The sequence below is a fragment of the Peromyscus eremicus genome, chromosome 14 (genome assembly GCF_949786415.1).
Source record: "Peromyscus eremicus chromosome 14, PerEre_H2_v1, whole genome shotgun sequence".
Lineage (NCBI taxonomy): Eukaryota > Metazoa > Chordata > Mammalia > Rodentia > Cricetidae > Peromyscus > Peromyscus eremicus.
The window spans coordinates 35476754-35500472 of NC_081430.1; the positions used below are offsets into that span (position 1 = coordinate 35476754).

The 23719-nt window shown below is 36.8% G+C and overlaps 1 protein-coding gene and 1 non-coding gene across 2 annotated transcripts in view; one reads left to right on the plus strand and one right to left on the minus strand.

The window, feature by feature from the left end:
- Positions 1 to 23719, minus strand: part of Mdga2 (MAM domain containing glycosylphosphatidylinositol anchor 2) — a 656085-nt gene that overhangs the window by 108399 nt on the left and 523967 nt on the right. Inside the window, exons 5-6 of the mRNA XM_059279883.1 lie at positions 12519 to 12606; positions 2390 to 2659 (exon numbers count right to left, since the gene is read on the minus strand). Coding sequence (XP_059135866.1) covers positions 2390 to 2659; positions 12519 to 12606 — 358 coding nt within the window. The remainder of the gene's footprint in view (positions 1 to 2389; positions 2660 to 12518; positions 12607 to 23719) is intronic.
- LOC131924716 (U6 spliceosomal RNA) lies at positions 12047 to 12150 on the plus strand. The gene has a single exon (XR_009383015.1). It is a non-coding gene; the product is annotated as a U6 spliceosomal RNA (small nuclear RNA).

Here is a 23719-nt window from a genome sequence, read left to right on the forward strand (position 1 = left end):
ATGAAATGCCTACTCCTCTATGCATTTCCCTGGTTGTGCTTTACTTAAAATTTGATCTTTTCCTTTTTCTGTTTTTTTTTTTAATATTTCACTTTATGAGGAGATCTTGAAACAATAATGCTGACCTGAAGTTTGAAGAGCACACACCACAGAAAGAAAATAATGCCTGTAGGTATTTCTTTTCCCCCTGTGAGGAAACTCATAACAGATTTATTCCTTTCCATGGTTATCAAAATCCACTTGCTGCACCCCATGGATGTGAGGTGGAAGAATGGAGCTTAGAGTTTCTTCTGGTCTCAGCTTGTCCTCGACTTTTCAGAGAGAATTTGGGTCACATAAGAAGGAACAAATGAAAATCTTACAGAAGCAGCATGGTCCTAAACCTGACAGCCAGTGTCACTGCAGAAAATTGGAAATTGCCTAAGGCCAAAAGAGTGAAAAGCATACAGCTAATTTTATGATGTCTATTTTTTTTAAAGGATTAATGAATGAAAGTCAGATTCCTCATTTGTGCCAACATGAGAAAAGTAATTGCCTCTACATGATTCCTATTATTATTGAAAGCCCTATGTAGAAAACGACTAACTGGGTCAGATGGCTCAGCATGTAAGGTCTCGGGGAACCAACCCTGACATCCTGAGTTCCATCCTGGGATTTATATGGTGGAAGAAGAGAACTGAACCCTGCAAGAAGTCCTCTGACCTCCATGCAAGAAGTCCTCTGACCTCCATGTATATGAAAGGTGAACACCCTCATACATGTACACACAGGCACACACAAAAAAAATAAAAATGGAATATTGGTTAAAAGATTGTCAGTAAACTAGATCATAGCAAATCTCTTCTGGAATAACAGACAACATTCCAGCCCTTATTAATTTCACTACACTGACATTATCCTCCCCCCCAAGTTAAACACACTGTCCTAGGAACTTTTGGCTTTGTGTTAATAGTATACTTTAAGAATCAAATTATAAAAGGATTTCATTGACATGGACCATAACAAAACGTCTTGAAAAATGAAAAGAAGCAGAGTACAGTGGAGAAGACTGCTTCATATTCCTTGGTAGCCAAGTGAATTTCATCAATCTAATATTATGTTTTAGGTAGTAAAAATGGCTCAAAGGAAATCCAGCTTTAGAGAGTGTCTTAGTTAGGGTTGCTATTGCCGTGACAAAATACCATGACCCAAAGGCAAGTTGGGGAGAAGAGGGTTTATTTGGCTTACACTTCAGCATTGCTGTTCATCACTGAAAGAAGTCAGGACTGGAACTCAAACAGGACAGGAGGGGAGCTGCTTACCTGCTTGTTTTCTTTCCATGGTCCTCTCAGCCCACCTTCTTATAGAACCCAGGACCAGCAGCCCAGTGATGGCACCACCCACCATGGGCTGGGCCCGGCCCCACATTGATCACTAAATAAGAAAATGCCTTACAGCTGGATCTCAAAAGAGGCATTTCCTCAGCTGAGTCTCCTTCCTCTGATGACTCTAGCTTGTGTCAAACTGACACACAATGCCACCCAGTACAGAGAGAATGCTCAAAATCAGAACTTAACAACTAGATTTCTCGGTAATGAACAAGTTTTCAGTCTGGGATAATTTCATCATTTTTTTTAACAACAGCTTTTCAGAGATTAGACAGGGGCCAGCTTCTTCACTCAATATCACAAATGCTCTAACTGTTAAATGTCATTTTACTTAAGACAAAAATAACATTGAAAAGGTAATTTCCTTTTAATACATTCCAAAACTCTGGTTCAAAAATAGCAAAAGAACAGATTTACCACAGCACAGAGAATATCAGAATAATTTCAACCAGTGTCTAAAACTATACAAAAGGAACATAGAGTTGCTAATGACATCAAAACGTGTTAGTGCTTCTCCCTAATTGTCATACTTTGTGTATAGTTTATTGCTCTGCCATGAAATATTTGAGAACATGTGACAAGCCAAGAACAAACTGAGACACAGAGCCTTGGACACTGAGAAGTAATAACTAAGAAAACAAAACATTGCTGCTACTCATAAAAAAACAAAAGAGAGAGAGCCAGACCATGTGACTTATCTTGCAATCTTATCTCAGTACTGCTAGTTACCACAGTCAATTGTGTTGTCACTGACAGGAACAAACAGAATCAGGAGAACTTCCTCATTTCATCTGAATTCAGACAGACATCTGTGTTGTTTTATAGGCACAGGCATTATTCTCACCAAAAAGACAGACCTGCCCTAAAAACCATCACATAGATGTTGCACCTAGAACAGCAAAATCACAAATGTATAAACCTACCCATTTACAAAATGATTTCAATCCAGCATTCACGTAAGCCCAAGATCTATTGCTCCAAAATCATGTATTAACAAAAATCAAATTAATTTAGTATCCTACCTGTAACAAGAAAGCTGCATCTCCCTGCTCCGGCTTCGTTTATGATGCTGCAGTTATAAACGCCATAGTTTTCGTTGGAAAGACTTTTTACTGGGTACTCTGTATACTCCTGAGAGTCAAACTGACCGGTCCGTAATAACTTATTGCCCAAACGCCACTCATAGGTCAGCACTCGTATTGGATATGCTCTCAGGACCCTGCAGCTCATGGTCACACTTCTGTCCTGTCCTTGACGGATTTCCAAGAATGCTGGTTCCACAGCTGGGGGGTCTGGGGGAAAGACAGGTTAAAAGAGATGAAAGATGAGGCTTTCAAAACAGCAATCTTATTGGCTATTCTATTATGATGTGTGTATTTTTAATAACTTATGTTACAGTGGGTGAGTATAAAAGGTGGGTGGAGAATATATAAAAATTGAAGAATTTCATCTTGAGCTGGGAAATAAGATTTTCTCAGAGTGGATAGTCAATGAGACTTTACACAAAACAAAAAAACAACATCAACAACAAACGTTTACAGATAAAACAACAATTTTTTTTTCTTATTTCCTTCTAGGTGCTTCCAGGAAAAGCAAAATTGCCAAAACCATTTCTTTACATGTTCAGGCACCAATGAAGCTATGGATGCACAAACAGAATTACGACAAGGTTTCATATTAGTATGAGACTGTAAAGTAGAAAGAGTTCTGTTTCATCTGTAAATTGTAATTATCACTGTTGAGCTCAGTCTGTGGATCTGGTACTTGTCAGTTTATAAAATCAGAAAGACAAATTTATAAATCAGTGTTTTAAATGGTTTGGTTTGATCTCCTTGGACTGGAAGTCCACAATCCATAAACCTTAAGCACACTTTCCAAACTATACCACAGTTGAAGATGGCTTTCAATCTCACTGAAATAGCAGACTTATGTAGTGGTATGTGCTCCGCCCACAACGTTGGGCTATAGGACCCCAAAGGAAGTGGTGCTTCCTGCCATTGTATGGGACCTCTTAAAAGGTAAGCGAGAAGGGTGATGAGCTCTTTCTACCTGCTGCCTGCTTCATGGTCTGATCGAACTGCCAGGTGAATTGGCTTCCAGTCAGATCAGAGGAAGACTTCTGCTGTCTACTCTGTTCTGTATTCATAAGTGTATTTACTCAATTTATTAAGATATATCTTAACAAATCCCTATTACCCATTAATAGACTCACGTGGATTGATCTTAATAGACTTATTTGCCATATTTGTGATTTTTTTTCATGTAATTAAAACTTGCTGTATTCGGTACCTAACATTTTTTTATTTTGATGATGAAATTTCCAATACACCATTTAAAGGATACAAAATACACATTCTCATTTTTGAAACCCAACATACAAACCTTTACTAAGATGTTTAGCAATCTTCAATTAAAAACTAAATTCTGAAGTGGGATGATGTGACCTATCCATTTTATCACAGAAGCTGTGCAACCATATAAGGCTGAAATGTTCGGTGAGTCCACCCCTAACTAGACATTTACGGGCCTCTTGCAAATTGTGCACCATAAAAACTGCACAGCTCTACCCGGTGGCTCTTACTTCACAGTGCTCAAGGGTTTTGGAAATTGATTATTGTCAGTCAGTCTGGAATTCTTTTCACCCTATGGTGCCTGTTAAATAGTTTCGGTCTCTGTTTTCATTATCAGTCTACTGAATGGTCTTTCTTACTTCTTTCAGCAAACATTGTTTCCATCCATCAATTCTAATTTTATCTATTCAATTTTTTTTCTTTGGATTCTTTTCCTAAAAGTAGTAAGAATTTTTCTACATGCAAGAAAAACATATCCTGCTTTTCATGTATTTCCTGGTACAACACAGACAAGGCATTTTAAGGAAGTTGGTGCCTGTGTTGTGTCCTTTAGGAAACAAAAGGACATGTACGGTGCATATGCCATAAAGGGGGACATTCCAGGTATGAGAGAAGTGCACATACAGAGGAGCCAGAGAGGAGTGAGTGCTTGGAGGAAGCAAAGGAACTACCAGAACCAGTGAATAAGACACTACTGTGGCTCTGGAGAAAACACAGTAGAAAGGCAGGAAAATCTGTCCAAAGAAACTTGGGCCTCATGTTACAGAGTTTGGTTTTACAGTGTCAGCATCAGGGAAATGATACAAAATTAGAGGACTTACATGATCAAATTATTAGTCATAATATTACCAATCCTTAAGAAAAATTCTGAAGTAAAAAAAGAGGGCATGAAGCAGAGGGGATGAGGCAAGTTGCAGAAAGATGACAGCATTAGTTAAAAACAAAAGGTGAAAAACTCTGTGAGGTAGTGGGAAAACAAGGGATTCCTTATGCAGTGAGGTGGACGATGATGCCAGTTCTTCAAATGGGAAGGAAAGCATGGGAATATAGTGTGCAGTGGGCGTGTTGATTCTCTGCATGTGTGAGTCACACTATGGGAATCTAGTGTGCAGTGGGTATGTTGATTCCCTGCATGTGTAAGTCACACCATGGGAATGTAGTGTACAGTGGGCGTGTTGATTCTCTGCATGTGTGAGTTACACTATGGGAATGTAGTGTGCAGTGGGCATGTTGATTCTCTGCACGTATGAGTCACTCTGGTAGCAAAGACTTTCTCCCATTATCCCCTATTGCCACCTAATTTGTTTCCAAACAAACAAGCTATTTCTGGTTGTTTCTTCTTTTGAATTTTTATTTAAATGACTCGTGGTCAGATGAAAGTCCATACAGACTCAGTCCTCCAAAAGTGTTGATGCTTCTCTGCGACAGGGTTTGGCTCTGTCACTCAGAGGAAAAGCGAGAAAGAAGAAACGTACAGTGTGAGAGTGTTTGATAGATCAGACCATGTCTGGTAAGGCTGATTGGTTAACTGAGTGATTGCCTGCTTATGTTAGTTGGGTTAACTTCGACTAGTATTATCATTATCTAAACGGCTTTCATAGTTTTAAATTTTTTCCTTGTAACTTTCTTATTTTTGCTTTATCTTTCTCAATTATACTATCAAGAATATTTAAATTTCATGAGTTCAAGTTTTATTACTGTAAACTCATCTTTATCTCTAAGGTTTAGCTTTTAAGAGTGTATTTTATATACTATTGTAGCTACTCATGCATTCATTTACTGGCATTTGCATTTCACAGTTTTGGAAGTTTTTATTCTTAAGCTTCAGTATCCTCACATTTCCTGAGCACCTCTTCTGATAAGCCAGTGCCTATCCTCTGTCATTTCCAGAGAGCCTGACAACCCCCTTCCACCAAGTACTTAGCATTTCATTCATTTGTATTTAGATAAAATTGTTTGTTCTCATTTTGTGTTTTTTTTCAAGTTTTGATTTTTTTTTGATTGCATTCTTTTTTGATTGTTGGATTATAGAATTATCCAAACCCTTTCTTGCTGCCAGTTGGGAGTTGCCCATATATATATATATATATATATATATATATATATATATATATATATATATATATATACATATACATATATATATATATAATTTTGATTTTATTACCATGGATCTAGAAAAAAGGCTAAATTTGAAAACTTTTTCCTTCTTTAACTTTTGTCCTGACATATGTTATGGACTTATGAATTTTAATTCTCCTTTGCTTTTAAAATTCTATTACACAATGGCTGCATACTAATATGAAACCTTGCTACCTGTGATCCTTTTCTTTGTATCCCTAGTCACTATTCTGAACTTACCACCACATCTTTTCTTATCTCTATGATCTTGATATGCAAAGACATATTTTCATATTAAAATTGTTTTCCAAGGCATACAGTTTTACAGATCGGCAGTGTTTTCTGCTTGTTAACACACACTTCCACTATCTTTGGATGGCCATGCATCCTGCAGAAAATTGATTTCAAAGCCTTCCATTTTTAGCTACTTTTTCTTCCACCAGCTCCTTTCAACATCTCTTTGTCTTTGATGTCTGTGGTTCCATATAATGTTTATAGGTATGAGCTTCTCTTTAGTTGTGGGTTTCAATTTGTTGGGCTTATAGCTGTTGATTTATATTAGTCTTTCATCTATGATATTTTGGAGAGTTCTCATCATCAGCTCTTCAAACAAAACTTCTTTTGTCTTCTTTAAGTCCTTACTTGATTATATTTTCTCCTATATCTTACACATTTTTAAAACTATTTTTCCAAAGTCTTTCTGTTCATTTGTGGTTTTTTTCTGTGTGTTATTATTAATAAATTCATCTGAGGAAACACAGTTTGTTAATTTTTTTGTAACTCTGCTTAATCTGCTAAATATGTTCATGGTGTTTTAAATTTGATAATTTAGATTTAATCTATAAACATTCTTTGCAATTCTTGTGCACAGCTACTATACTGACTAGCATGGTCAGACCTATTATCAATGTCCCTAAACAAAGTCACTATTTTATCCTGCCTGATAGTGAAGAGGTTGGGGACTACATTCCTGCTTCCTGCTGCTTTTCCTTTAGAGTTCATTGTGTTTCTATCACTCGTTAAGTGTTGATTCTTTTACTACACTTTGAAACTTAAACTCATCTTGGTTTTTTTTTTCCCTGCAGAGACAACTCATATCCATAAGCAAGTATTAGCAGCAACACCTACAATTATGCAATGCTCATGGCTGCATGTCTATTTGAACTATTAAATGATAGAGGCTGTGATATGAATGTCTAGATTTCTGCATCTTAAACATTATAGTTTAAAAATGGCCATTTTCTTGCCTTCTATTGAGAGTCAAAGTATAAACACTATGTTCACTTATCTTTGCTCTCACCTTGAATTCTACCCACTTGGGGAAGGGTCTACAAGGGTCTACAGTGGAGACTTTTCCTCATGAATACTCTAGATTTTAAGTCCTTTACCCACTGCTCAGGGATATCAACAACCAGACCTCATATTTATCCAAGTTAGCGAAGGTACTCAATGAAAATGCAGCTGCTTTGACTACTATCCTACAAATTCACTGAAGTGTATTCTAACAAGCATTTTGATGTTCTCAATAGGACTTAGGAAACATTTCTCATTTGTTTCAACTGGAAAGGCTTTGTAGAATATTTGTAGAATATAGAGCCAAGGGAACATATGACTCTAAAAACCATAAGATCATGGCATAAAAGCACACCTTGAAATCTCAGAACATGGAAGGCTAAGGCAGAAAGGTCAGTTCAAGGCCAGCTTAGGCTACTTGAAATCTGTCTTTAAAATAAATTCTTAAAAGATGAGGAGGTTTCATGTTGTAGGGACAGCTTAGATTGTGCATAAGCAGTCAAGTAAAATGCAAAGTTGGTTTTTCTGTTGAGTATAATCACTCATGGGGATGGAGTTAAATAACTACTAAAGAGGAATATATAAAAATAATAAATGATTTGTGAAGATTCCAAATATGTATGTTAGACAAATTAAAGGGTTACATTTTTTTAAAAAATGAGTTAGATTTATTCATTTTATTATATGTTGTGAGTGTTTTGCCTACATAAATGTATCTGCACCACATGAGTTGTTGGTTACAGATGGTTGTGAACCACCATGTGGGTGTTAGATATTGAATCCATGTTCTTTTTAAGAGCAACAAGTGCTCTTAATCTCTGAGCTGTCTCTTCAGATCCAAGGGCTGCATGTTTTAAATAACAGAAATAATAAAATGTCCAATCACAATAAGAAATAAAGACTCATCTATGCGAAAATATCTAGTTTTGGATAAATTAGTTCCAATATAGTATGTGAAAGTAAATATGCATGATGCCAATATATTATAGGCTATAGATTGGGGGCATGTAAATGAAGAGTTAAACAGTAGAGAGAACTAGTGATAACCTTTTCGCCTAGGATCAATGTCTATGATTATAAAGGAAACTTGTTTTTATAGATTCTACCAAAAATATATGAGGATCTTACACACACACTTCCCTCAGTCTCTACTCCTCAACCATTATGTGGTACACAGAACACTAACCAGTCTGTGCGATGGCCTTCTAGAGGACCAGCATCCTTCCTTTATGGCCTTTCCTTGTTATTTTGAGGTCAGGAACACCTACCCAAGGAGAAGCCTCACATTGTATCCTTACTGGGTGCATTTTCTTGATTCCCCTGATTATCTGTCCACTTTCTCAACCAAGTTTTCTTTCTATAATACGTGTCAAGCAAGCCCTTTTGCGAACAGACCATTGGCTCTGACCTTTCTTTCTTTTTTAATTTTTCCTAATTAAAAAATGTATTCCTTCTTTGAGAATTTTGTAACTGTTTTGATCACATGCAACCCATCCTCCAACTCTTACTGTATCTACCACCCCCACTTTCCTACCTACCCAAATTTGTGGTTATTTTGTTGTTGTTGTCGTTGATGTTGTTGTTTTAACATCCATCAAGTCTAATTGATGCTGACCATATATATTCTTGGATGTGTGGTCTTCTCCTGTAGCATGATTAACTTACCAGGAGCTACATTCTTAAAAGAAAACTCACTCTCCTCATTCCTGCACGTATCAATTGCCAATAGTTCCTTGGCTAAGGGTAAGCTAAATCAAGATGAAATAAATACTTTCAAGAGACCCTGTCATTCAATGAGATAGAAGTAATTAAAAATCTCCCAACAAAAAATAAAACAAACAAATAAAAAACCCAGGGCCAGATGGATTCAGTTCAGAATTCTATCAGATTTTCAAAGGATAGCATACATCAAAATTCCTCAAATTATTCAATAAAATAGAAAATGAAGGAACATTTCCAAAATGTTATTATGAAGCCAATATTATGCTGATACCAAAACCAGACAAAACCCTATCAAAAAAATAAAATTATATGTCAATATATATGTTGAAAACGGGCTGTTTTTTCTTCCTAATATATTCTTTTGAGTCATTGTTCTGCTGTCAATAGCTGACCTTTTTAATCTTTTAGATTTTGTGACTTTATAATCCCATGTCTATGATCATTTTCAGATCTAACTATAAAGAAGTGTGCTTCTTTTAATCTCCTTGATATCACATTTATGTCTTATGTAGTAAGAACTCCATGAAACACATAAATCTTTTATCATTAAAAATGTAGTAGCTGGAGAGGGGGATGGCTGGCTCAGTAGGCAAGAGATTGTGACCAACAAGTATGAGGGCCTGAGTCCAAATATCTAGTACCAACACAAACACTTTGCTTGCCTCACACTCCAGCTATATGAGGCAGATATAAGCCAATCCCAAGAGCTAACTCATCATCCAGTTAGCTGAAATTAGTAAACTTTAGTTTCAGTCAGAGTGCTTAAAGGCAGTAAGACAGGGTGACATAAGAAGACACCCAATGTGCTGCTCTGGGCTGTACATGTGCATGCAACACACACACACACACACACACACACACACACACACACACACACACATTCTGTAGTTTGAGCCAGGTGTGGGGGTGCACACTGATAATCCCAGCAGTCTAGAGGTAAAGTCATGAGGATTGTTGAAATTTGGAGATCAGTCTGAGCTACATGGTGAGTTTCAGGCCAGCCAAAGGTATCTAGTGAGATCTTGTCTTAAACAATGAGAAAACATCAATAACTCTGTAGTTTGATACTGAGAATGGATATTGAGTTCAGTGGTCTGAAAGGACAGGACTAAATACACGGGGAAGGCACAGCGTAACTGATAAACCAAGCAGAGTTTGGAAATAAAAGAATTCAGTAGGAAATTTATGAAGGAATTCAGCCAGCATATTAAATCATCAGGACCTGGAGGCAGAAACTTAGAGCCCTGAGGAGGATTTTGTTAGAATGTAACATTTCAGAAACCCAGAAGCTGGAAGTACTTATAAAACCAAAGATATCACCACTGAAGTGGAGGTTAAACTCAGAGACCGGTTGATAATATGGAAATCAAACACAAACAAGTTAAGGAAATACATAGTCACTCTCAAGTTGTATTTGTAAAAAAAAATGAAGTGTTTGTAGTTAAATGTTTCATGTTAAAAATTCATTTTAAAGTAATAAGGTAATTAAGGTTATCTAGCAGGGATATATCCTAAAACACATACTTATTTTTATGAATGGCTACTTTGAATATACTTTTATCTATCTGGCATCTTAGATTATTTCAAATCGTGACTTTCTGGTACCATCTCTATATGTGAGTGTCATTTTTCTCACATAAATCACCCAGGGTAGTCTATTAATGGCTTGTAAGGATATCTAGTAATTTGTTTTAAAATTTTTCAAATACAGTATGATTTTATAAAGTCTAACAGACTGAGTTGGAAAGCATCCCTAAATTGCTGTGATCGTTACTTCTATTTAAAAGGCTGCCAGGAGGGACTTGGATTCCAGGATGTTTTTAATCTCAGGAAGCCAGTAGAAACTGGAAGTTCACTCACTATAGTCCCATGAAATCTGTCTGTGGAAACTCTTCATGAAAGGCTAACCTTTCAGCATACTAGATATTAATGAGCTGCGCATTTCATTCTTTGGTACACCTAGTTAGAAGGCTCAACCTCTGTGGTTATGATGAAATGTATGGTGAGAAGACACCAAACATGAAAGAAACTGAAGGTGCTAAAAATGTCCAGTTAACTGAACAGAACCAGTTTTTCATGCTGCACTGAGTTCTTCGGTATATTTATTAAAAATATTTAATACTAATGAAATTATAGGTAAAAATACTTTACAAAATTATGTAAGTGTATGCAATGCCAAAAGTAGGGTTACTTAAGATAAGTAAATAAGTTACTCATGTTTTTTTCAGTTGAGCCAAAATGATGTTTAAAAGTATACAAGGTATATCCATTCACATTAGTGTCTATTTCAAAGTCATTCTAAATGCTCTTAAAATAAACTACATTTGCTGCCATAGAGTATTCACTTAATCCTAGGTATTAAGATAGATACTCACAAAGATTATGCTCTTATGACAGACAGTAACACATTTTTTAGAAGAGCCTAAAGCACAGAAGAGTTAAGAAATATTACTCATCTAAAAATGGCAGAATAAGGGATCAAGCAAAGCAATTTTATTTCAGAATGTTTCTCTCCATTGTAATTTGTGCTTTGCTATTTTGAAAAGAGATACCAATTTGTTATGGTTTAATTATTTCACTCAAAGAGGACCATGAATAGAAGTTGACCCAATCACACCAATACCAACTGAGAAACAGAAAATCCTCAGGGAAGCATAAAACCAATGGGGCAAAGCTTAAAGGTTAAAGAAAACAAATGTTGGTGAAGGATTTCAAACCAGAATCAACTTGTAATTTGTGCATCACTCTGTGCATATGAATGTATGTATTTTTCATATACCAGTGTATGTATATAAAGGTAAAAGTATAACTTTTGAAAACCGTTAAGAATTTAACTGTAATAAAAGCATTAAATACGCAGTTCTGAGTTCAGAAATTTTTCTTTATGTAATTACTGGCTCAAGATGTCTGGCCAAGTGTTCAGAATGGAAGTCAGTGCTAATGGTCAAATGCATATAAGTGGTCCAATTTCTGAGGATGTAGAATACTATAGGGAAAAGTCTCTATTAGCTTTTATGACTTAACAGAGGGATCAGAAACTATTTTGCAAGTTCTTCTGATACCGCATAAATAATCAACTTTTGAAATGACTTCTGGACAACAATTGCCAATTTTAGATGTGTCCCAGGGATGAAAGAAACATGTACTTTGATTTTATAAAAAATAATCTATTTAAAGACTCATGAAAATCTTGTGCTCTCTTCAGCAGCACATATACTAAAATTCAAATGATACATAGATTAGCATGACTCCTGCCCAAGGGCAATGTGCAAAACCATGAAGCTTTCATGTTTTTACATATTACATGATGAGAGCATTTAAACCTTAAAAAGGCATGAAAATAAAATGAGGTGATTCTGTTCAACTCTGTATTAGTTACCAAAAAATAATTTTATCCAATAAAGAATCACAAAAATCTTTAAAACAATATTGATAATATTAATGGAACCTATTCTTGAAACTTTTAATGGGGTGTGTGATGGAGACTGAACATGTGTTGGACTGTCTTTAGTCACTTAACACTTTAGAGAAGAGAATGGTTATCACATGGAGCACTTCAATGTAGAAACAGGAAACAGTACTAATGACTTAGGTATTAATGTTCACGACTAAACAGACCTACACTAGAGTTAATTCTTAAAAACAAAAGACTTTCCCAACAAACCATCTGTTATCTGTTCTTTTCTTGGTTTAAAGGGAGTAGGGACATTCTGTTTTAAATAATTATCAGTAAGTTTGTAGGATCTTTCTAGCTGAAGGTAGAAGAAAAATAAAATTATAATGTTTTGTGGTTAGTTTCTATATTAGTATGTTTGCACATTTCACATTATATTTATTTAGTCCCAACAACAACTTTGTGAAATATCATCATGATCTCTCGTTTAAATAGGTAAAGAGAATTCTCTTAAGTAAGTGTTGGGAGCATGGTAAGAAGGTCCTTATGCCTACAGATCTCTAGAGAAACCAGGAAGGTTTAGCACACAGGATTGTCTTTCCAATGGGAAACATGAAGAACCTGCTATTCCATATAAAAAGCTGAGATAAACAGCCTGATAATCTGCATTAGGTGTTGGTCCAGGACTTATCAAGCTTTTACAACCAAGACCAGAGGCTTGTAGTCTAAATGATCCTTATAGCCAGAGGTTCCCCAAAGCTCCCACAATCAGGACCAGAGACGGCTGATAGTCCAAATGATCTCTACCCTATCCATGTGACTGATATCAGGTCAGACCTTAGACCCTCGAGCTAGTCCAGGCAGCATCTCTCCAGAACCCATTTTCTTGGAAGAAATGACATGTACCCTGAATCATGTGTCAATGTAATTATGCTTCCTTGTGCAATGGAGATTGTATTACACCAGGAAACATTTTTCAAATTATACTGGGCTTAAATATGTTGGGAGTAAACCACCTAACATCAGACTCTTTAGAAATCTTGATCCAGGTCGATAAAGTCAATCTGACCCAGATTCCATTACCATCTCTTCATGGTTTGCTTCTCTGCCTGACATCTGAAGACAATCTCTTCTTCATGTATGTATATTCTCAAGCACCTCACACATTTGCCAGGTTACAGACTTTAGGTTCAGATACAAAGTATACAATTTCAAAATCTATAGCTAAACAATTTTTAGAAAATATCATATGAGAATAAGTAGATAGACTGGTTCATTGTGATGGCTTCTGGCTATTATATCAAAGGCATGTTCTATAGAATAAATAATAAGTTAGTCTTTATTAAAATTGAAATCTCTGTTTTCATAAAGTCACTGTTTACTGTGGAATAATCCTTCTGTACACTATGAATTTTTATTGCTCTCATTGGTTAACAAAAAGCTGACTGGCGGTAGCCAGACATAAAGTATAGGTGGGAGAGCCAGATGCTGAAGACCCTGGGAGGAGGAAGGGCAGAGTCAGAAGAGATACCAGCCAGCCAATGAGGAAGCAGGATGTGTAGAAAATGAGCTAACAAGCCATGAGCCACATGGCAAAGCATAGATAAGCAATCTGGGTTAACTTAAATATAAGAGTCAGTTAGTAATAAGTCTGAGCTATTGGCTGAGCATTTATAAGTAATATTAACCCTCTGAGTGGTTATTTGGGAACTGGCAGGCAGGAGAGAAACCCCTGTCTGCATATGGAATTTCCATGTAAAACCTGACAGCTTAAAGAGGGATTCTAGACACACAAGAGCAAAGTTAAGCATGGCTTCTTAGTAGCTGTATTTTCTCGGGTGGGCTGTTTGCTGGCAGTGAAGAGACACAACTCCTTTAAGAGACAACTTCTTGGCTCTGTGCTTTTGACAAAAACGGGCGGCTCTTTCAAGAGGTCCTGCTACCAAACACTTAAATGGTGTTTATGAGCAGTGGGGGGCATGCTACTTGGTGTTGGTATGGACCTAAAAACTTCCTAGAGTTGGGCTGGTAAACATGGTTTTCAGAGCTGGCAATAAATTACCTCCGCCATAAGATTAACTCTCAGGGAACCAAGGGTTGGGGGGGGCAGGTGCCAGCATGCCATGATTTAAGTTACACAGCAATATATTTTGCTTATACAGACAGGAAAGGTTACAGATGCAAAGTAAGGACAGATTCAAATAAAAAGAGCCTCTACACATGTCACAATATGTTTGAAAACATGCGTAGGCTTGGGAGAGAGTATATACAGTCTTACATTTAAAAATATAGTTCTAATGCCAGGTGGTGGTGGTGCACACCTTTAATTCCAGCGCTTGGGAAACAGAGGTAGGTGTTGCTTGAATCTTAATAGATCTTTTAATAAAAAACCTGCAGCCAGATATTGTGGTAAATGCTGAAAGATAAGAGAGACAAAGGAACCAGCCACTGCCATGTTTCACCTCGACAACTCCAAGAATCCTCTGACTGAATGTCTCTGAGTCCTCACCCAAAAGTTCTCTAGCTGAAAAGACTTCAGTTCCTGTCTCCTCATGGTTTATATACCTTTCTCTGCTCAGCCATCACTTCCTTCCCTGGGATTAATGGCCTGTGTGCTTCCCAAATACTGAGATTAAAGGTGTGAGATCCTAAGTAGTAGGATTGAAGGCATGTGACTCCCAAGTACTGGGATTAAAGTTGTGTGCCACCACTGCCTGGCTCTGTTTCTCTCCTAGACTGAGTCAAGGTGGCCTTGAACTCACAGAGATCCAGATGGATTTCTGCCTCCCAAATGCTAGGATCGAAGGCATGTGCCACCACTGCCTGGCCTCTATGTTTAATATAGTGGCTTGTTCTGTTCCCTGATCTTCAGGCAAATTTTATTAGAGAACACAATATATCACCATGGGTAGGTGGATCTCTGTGAGTCTGAGGTCAGCCTGGGCTACAGAGCTAGTTGCAGGACAGCTAGGGCTGTTACACAGAGAGACCCTATTTAAAAAAAACAAAAAAAACAATATGTGTGTGTATGTGTATGTGTATGTTATATGTTAAATATATATTTAAAATAATAAAGGCTTTAAAAAGGGAGTAAAGTAATATAAAAGAAATAAACCACATAAAGATGGAAAATACACAGAGTCTAGATCCTGTATGTTATTGTATTGTCTTTGAATTTTTTGACTGATAGGAAACACTGGATTATAAAACTGCTAGATTCGACCAACCTATATGTTTTAAAGTTATCTTGACTTCAAAATTTAAGTCAGAAGATGTGTTACTTTGGGGTAGAGATTATGTTTTCATTTCCTGTGGAAATGAGAGGCTGTGGATTTATTCTAGGTTAAAGAAAATCATGTTTGATCAAAGAAGACCCCTTGAAATTCTGACTGTAGACATACAAAAATAAACCTAAAAGAACTACAAGACACATGATGTATATTTTATCTGCTCAAACATAAAACAAAAGATATCATCTTTGGCTGACTTATGTACAATGCACAATCTATACTTATATTAATGCATATATGTATGTATGTTACCTTTAAAAGTTTATGTATTTTCAGAGCAAGGGACCAGACACCAATGAAAATGGATGGCCCAGGTGATTTAATATGTTTAAAGACCTAAGGCTTTTCATGACGTGAGACATGTCTGCTCCTGGCAGTGTCAATTTACTTCAGAGAAGATAAAGGGCATCGATATAATCTGTGTGATGCCACAGTGGTTGCATGCTTAGTTCTATCAAATTATCCATCTTGTGGAATTTGCAGCACCCTGGAGAATTTCTAGAACTGGAGAAAAAAAACCACAGTATTATTTGAAGATACTGGCCTCCTATCTATCCTCTATGTGTATATGTATTTTTCTATCTATCTATCTATCTATCTATCTATCTATCTATCTATCTACCTATCCATCGTGTGTCTATCTACAGCTGTAACTATTGGTATAGGAAACCAAGAAGGGGTAATATTAAACAAGAAGGACAGAATGCAGACAAAATGAGATGTGAGTTATGGAAGAATATATAAAACTATCTGTTTTTCAACTCTGTCATAGGTTTTTCTATTTGTATGGCAGCTAAATGTATTAAAATATAATTGACAGTGAAAGTATAACCTTAAGCAAAGTGCCATGGCTTTGCTCTTCTAACTGTATAAAATTTCACCGAGAAACATGTACTGTGAGACAGGGTAGAAGTTCACCTGACTGACTACCTTAGTATAAATGTCCAAAAATTTTATTTGTGACTTCATTACGAGAGTGGTTTTGTTTTTAAAAGATAGGAAAATCTTAATACACAAAACAGAAGCAAAACAATTAATTTGTTTCTGTTCACAATAGTCAAAATTACACAATCTATTGCATTTCTATGCTACAAAATGAAGTGGTAATTTGATAATAACTTCAATTTGGAAAATGTTAGCATAAGAAAAATGTAGCTGAAATAACTACACTTATGCCTTAAAGTCAATTATAACTCACCATTCCATATGTTGACGAGTCTAACAAAATAACTATTTAATTTAGAAAATAGATCCTTTGTTAGGCAAATGTCATCTAAGTCTATACATCCATTACAAAGCACGTGCAGACAAGACAGAGCATTTATATTTATCTTAGTTGGCACTTAAGAAATAAAGGTTTTTTTTCCCCCTTAAGTCTATAGAAATTAGGAGAAATATTGGGAAATCATCAAAATTGTTATTAAGAACTTAGTGACAGCATTACGATATCGTATCTTAAGCCAGAGCATCAGATGTTGTTTCAGCTCAGTGATTAGGAGTAACAACTAACAGACTATATGTCCCAGGGGAAAGTAGATATTCTGGGATTTTTTTTTCTTATTCTTATGATCATAGTTTATGGCTTTCTTTGGAGTGTTTTCTATTTAGCAATACCATGTTTTATTTTCTTTGAATATGAAAGCATCCTTCACACATTTTGTATTTATTTATAAAAACTTCCCACAGGAAAAAAAAATAAGCAAAACAAAGCAAGGATATAATGCCAAATTATTCTAATTTTAATATCAGTATAATTATGTCATAATATGGTTACTACTTGCTGTTAATGTTAATGTGGTCTTTTCTCTATTCTAACCAAGATGAAAACTGAATAAAAAATTTCTCAGGAACTGCTCATACATAGGAGATGATTAATTATACTGCAGAATGGATTCTTTGTTATAATCTAAGAAAAACATCTACCTTAGGTGCTAACACTCTAGCAAGCACGACACTGAAGGGATTTGTATGACAGGGAAAATTATGAGTAGCAATTTAGATGGCAGTGGGTTGAGCTGCTGACAGCAGTTGGGCTCTAAATAACCCTAAACCATCAACAAGTACACCAAAGACAACAGACATTGTCACTAAATCCCATAGTAGAGCAAGGACCAAAGAAGAAAATCACTCTTCAGTGTGTTATAAACTCTTTTCTATTGAGTGACTGTGGAGCTGCAGCCTTAGCTTTTGAAATCCACTGGTGACAGGGGAGGTGCTGTTCCATGGCCTCTGAGAACTCATAGTTGACACCCTGGAAGACACAGGGAAGAGTGATAGGTTCCCTATTAAATGTGCAAAATCTCTCTTCTAGGATGGCTTGGAGGCAAGATCATATATATATTTTTTTAAATCTCCAAACAGTTGCAGTGTTTTAGTAATGATGTGTTTATTTTCACATACAAAATTTGCAATAGATCATTTTGTAGACTTTCTGTATATAAAAATATATTGATAGTATGTACATATAAGTCAGTGTTCAACATTGTCTCTTTGTAAAAATATATGCATCTCACATTTGTAAAACTTTTGACCATGTCTGATTTTAAAGAGCCTTATTAAAACTCTAGCACATACATATGTAATAAATAAATATCTATTGAGACCATAGAGAACTGTGTGGCATTTTTTCCCCTACCCATTAAGAAAATACTAGATTCTGAATCCTGTGTATATTCTGACAGGTCAAACTAATAACAGTATTGAACTTGGAAATTTTGTTAGATAAGAATATATATGCTTACAAAATTTTAATGCAACTATAAATAAACCAGTGTTACAGGCATTGTAGGAAACAGTGTCTACAGGTCATCTCCTCACAGGGTTTATGGTCTAGCATAGGAAGCCTAGGAATGGTTACAAGAACATCACTAAACTTGAGATGTTGAAGGAAATTTCAGAAAGGTGAAGTGGAGGTGAGGATGGGCACAATAGAGCACTGCTGCTCAGATTATCCAGAATAGAATATTAGGGTGAGGTGGAGTGACCACAGTCTCTTATGACCTGAATGAAGAAAAGAAATAAAAAAAGGAAAGGACATGACAGCTCCTAGGTATGGTGGAGGAGAAAGATTGTGATAGATATGTGGGAGAGCATATCCAGAGGCAGAGACTTTTGGGAGGGTCCAGAGTAGACATGACCAGACTGAGCTGGCACAGCAGAGGGTGGAGGTGGGGGGTGGGGGTGGGAGGATAAAACAGCATGACTCTGTGTGGCGACCAGGAGGGCAAAAATACCAAAAGGGCAAATAACCAAAATGGCTGGATTAAATAGAGAAGGGAAGCCTAGCCCCTGGGGCTAGAGAGTTCAGGGTAGAGATGGGCGATGCTGGAGGATCCTGTAACACGTAGGAACTGAGGGATGTTGGGAGAATCTGGTGGCCAGATTCACTTTGATATGTTAGTTAGGCACCTCAACCATTTGCCCCAGGGTTTGAGATTTAACACTGGCTTTTAACGAAGTACTTGATTAGAGAGAAGGTGTGGCGTATTCATAACTTCTCTTGTAACTATAGTAAAATGGCTGGGAAGAAGCAAGTTCGAGATGAAAAACATTTTGGAAGCTGGAAAGAAATGTCCAAAAACACTAACCTGTGTAGGGTGTGTGTGTGTGTGTATGTGTGTGTGTGTGTGTGTGCACGCATGCACGAGCGAGTGAGCACCCATGTGTGTGCAGGGAAGGTGTGGCAGAGGAGAGGGTGTTGACCACTAAATCACAACACAAGGGGAACTAGGAAAGTGTCTTTAACTTTGAAGAAGGGTTAGGATTCCAGATGTGGATGCTATACACTGACAGAGAATATATTTTGCTTACAGCCACTAGGCATTGTTATCTTGAAAGGACCAAGCAGATGCCATAACAGGCTGTTCAGTCTTCCCTCAGAGATCAGGCCTCAATTTCAGTTTCCTGAGACTTGAGCAAGCAGTTTCTGGGAGGGCCATGAACAAAAGACATAGTCCTTGCAGTAGCTCCCTTTCTGCACGTACTCTGACTGCTCAAGGTTCAGCCAGTTGTTTACTCTCTGGGGCCCCTCACCAACTTAGAGTTATGTGCAGTACGTGCTTGGCCAGCCAGCCCCCATGGTGGCTCAAGGACAAAGCCTGGGACTTGCGCTGGACTGTCCCCAAAGTGATAAATTGTAACCACCAACCAGTAAATTCAAAGGTTACATACCCTCACCCAATTAAAAGAGAACAGAGATAAAAATAAACCAATCCGAGTTGCACCCGTGCAAAACTCCCCCAACCCCCCTGAAGGGCTTGTGGATTTTGCCTTTAAAAAGCTAGCCACACAAAGAAAAAGCAAGTTCCTCCTGGCCTCACGGTTAATACGAATGAGTGCTTTGGATCGAGCTTCCCTGCCCGTGGCTTGTAAACAGAAATAAACCTTGCTTTTGCATTCTGTACCTAAGGTCTTTGGTGGTATCTTTGGGGTCACAATCTGGGCATAACAATCTGTAAATCTGAACCTCACCACAGAGGAAAACACTGCTCCTGGGGCCATGAGAATTCCCTTTGGTGTTCTTCATCTCGTTGATAAAATAATTTTGAAATGGACTCAAAAGGAAGCTCAAGGTTTTATTTTTATTAGCATTTGAGAGAAAAACCACGAGGGCGGGTTGGGAAGTCAGAGACCTCCTAAGGAGGGAATGAAAGAGGAAGACAGCTGTGCAGGTGGGTCCAGGGAAGATGGCCGATTAACCAACGGTAAGAGGCTGCATGCCCTAAGGGAAGGAAGGCTTTGGAGAAAGGGTGGGAGAGCTCAGAGGGTCAAACAAGCATGTGTAACAAGAACAAATAGGACAAGCAAGGGCCAGCAGGTCAGCAGTGCTTCATGGGAGAAGCTCTCTAAGCAGCTGCTGCTAGCTGCCCCTGGGAAGAATGAGTGAGTCACCTCCCGAAGATGATTGACAGACCCAGTCAGATTAACCCTCAGAAGAGAAGACAATAGTATGGGATGGCCTCCACTCAGGGCCAGAGGTAGAACTCTGATATCTACATGCCTAAAATGAGGAGCAGAAAGGGACTTGCCCTAACAAAGCCCTGCTACCAGCACCTTTTCATACGGCAATTTAAATTCTAAGGAGGGGCAGTTGTATTTAATAGGGAAAGGGGGTAAGGGTCCACAGCCAACCCTGAGGGAGGGGGTCCATCTTCAGTGGTCTCCAAGCTAGTTCAATAGAACTAGCTTCCTAACAGCATATCTATAAAATAAACCCACCTTTGTTCTAGAAACCTGAGGTCAAGATGCGCCAGCTAGCTTAGCTTCTGTTAAAATGCCCGTTTGTGCAAATCTTCCTCTTGCAGCTGCAGAGCAAGATACCAGGGTGTGCTTCTTGCCTTTAAATTTCCTTGCTCTAAAAGCTAGGGGCTACACTTGGGTCCAGAAAAACCCGAGTGTAGTCCCAGCCAGCTGGAATAAAAACCTTTAATTGATCTAAACTGTGTCTGAGTGGTCATCTATGGTGGGCCCCCCAGTAAACGCAAGTTACCACACACTGTAAGTACTGATATTAAAATCACGACTAGAATAACCATGGACTCTTCCTTCTAAAGCTTGTGTACGTTCCCTGAATTATTTAACTGCTGTACATTTTGAAATATTTATCAACTGGCCTATTAATTTATCTGTGTTGGTAGAGTTAAAAATTCATTCCTTTAAACATGAGTCTAAAATATTTTTAAAGTAAAATATAAAAGTCTGTGAAAATTTATAGAGAGATACTTTTAAAGCAACATAATGAGTAAAATAAAGAAAAATAATTATTTTAGTAGGAAAACTGTGCTTTTCTTAGTTTTTATCAATTCAATGATGAGTTTGTTATTTATCATTTATTAAACTTTCTCTAAAATAATTCTATTAATGTTTTTCTGAGGAATGCATTTTTCCAATGTGGTTATATAATTTTTTATTTTAAATAACATTACTTATATTTCATATTTTAGACATTTGAAATTAACAGAATCTCCAAATGCTTTTCAATGTCAACAAACATTTTAAAAATATCTTTATGTCTGCTTCCAGAGAAGTTCAATCAAAAGACTCCTGTCAAAAGTAGACACACCTTAGCTGGTGTGATGGCACACACCTTTAATGCCAGCACTCATGAAGCAGAAGCAGGAGGATCTCTGTGAGTTTGAGGCCAGCCTGCTCTAAATATCAAGTACCAGGCTATATACGAGTATATGGTAAGACTCTATCTAAAACAAACCCAAACAAAACATAAAAGTGGGCATGTCTCAAATAGCAGTTTTAGAGATTTTCAAGCTAAATGTGATACATGTCAGTACTTGTATTTTCTTTTTAGGCCAGGTTTTCAGGACAACAATATGTCTACAATTTCAAAACCTTCAGACTTGGGAGAACTACATGCTGAAAGAGAAGAAATTCAGATGTGTGCTAGACTTTAACTACAATTATAGCTCTTATTTTTACCACTCAAAAGGCAAGGGAGATGATGAGAATTTCTGCTAATTATTTTCATCCAACAAATGGTTTCCCTCATCATACCTACTAAGATGACATTCAATAAAAGGAATCTGAATATTAACTTATTTATGAGTATAGATTTAACATATTAATTGACATTATCAAGTATGAACATAATGCTGCAGTCTTTAGTAATGGGAATAGAATGTCCTAACAAATTCATCAGTATGTTTTATATGGTTCCACTGGATGTGTCTAAGGAGAACTCTACATTTCAGTCCCTATGCATTAAACTTTATCCTCAGTCTAGCTTCTGTACCTGTGTTTCAAACACAGGTAAACGCTAGGTAGAGTTTTGTTTTTCACATGAGCAATTTACACTAATTTTCAAATCTTCATTTGTTGTAGAAAAACAGTCAGGAATTATTATCTCTAGGAAATAACTGCTCTAATTCTATTTCTAACATACTTTTCTTGTATACATTGACTTGTTGTTTCTCTATCTTTTTCTAAAAAAGATCTTCCAAAATGGCCTTTGATTTAGGTGTTGGATTTACACAGAGACAAGGCTGCAGTAAAGACTCTGAACATATTGGAGGGCATTTCTTTGGTTAGTTTGGCTTTCCTTTAAACACATGCTTTATGATTTTAAGAATGCTGAGAAAAAGTATTCTTACCCACCCCACAGATATGTAAATCCTAATCAAAACACACAGAATATAAATGAAATCATAATATAAATCAGAATATAAACACTTGCAATTGCCATCTCTGAAAGAAGTAGAAATTACTTGCATGCTGTGATTTTGTTATCAAAAATACAAATTTTATGCATAGCCACACGTTCCATTTTTTTCTTGTTGCCATGTATCTAGTTATTCTAATGCTGACAAAACTTTAAGTCAGAACTAAGAAAAGTAATTCTAAACTACAATTAATCCTGAAGTCTCTGAATAGGTATTTGCCAAATTTACCACCAAGTCTTATTTTAAAGCAGAGCTTGTTCTTTCAATATTCAGCCGTCTGCTTTATTTTCATATTCATTTTATCTTTTCTTTAGGGCTTTTGAGAATTATAACTCAATTCAGAAGAAAAGAGCAAAGCTATAGCCAAGGATCCTGAAACGTTAGATTGGTTCTCAAGCTAATCGTTTAGAGCCCAACTTCTTAAACTGTGGGTCAAGAGCCCATACAGGGTCATGAAATGTTTGACAACAGTAACACATTACAATCAAAATTAATTCCAAATCAAACACGCAATGTACAGCAATTTTACTAGTACTCACTGTGTTGCCCATGTGACTTCACTATAGCCTTGATTTTCAATACACAAGCGCACATTCACGTCCATCAAACCACATGGTGCCACCAGACACTGCCTATAATATCTTATGCCCCTCGTAAATCTACTGTATGTTATGAACTGTGATGTTTTCATAGTACATGGCAAGTCTTCTGTTCTTACAGAGATATAAAATAAAGGTTAATTATGAAAAATAAAGATTATTAATGTTTTTAATTATCATTCCACAGTAAGCAACTATTTGATTATATTGTGTTAAATGCTAGATTTAAAAAAAAAAAACTATTGTCAGAGTTGCTGACTTTTCATTAAAAAAAATTGTCCAATCAATTAGGTTTGGTGATTCAATTGGAATTTTCAACATTTTCTGAAAGGCTACTAAACATATGTCTGCACTTTCACGCCACGTCTAAAAGCAAAAGCAACATTCTCAACACTAATGATTATAAAAGA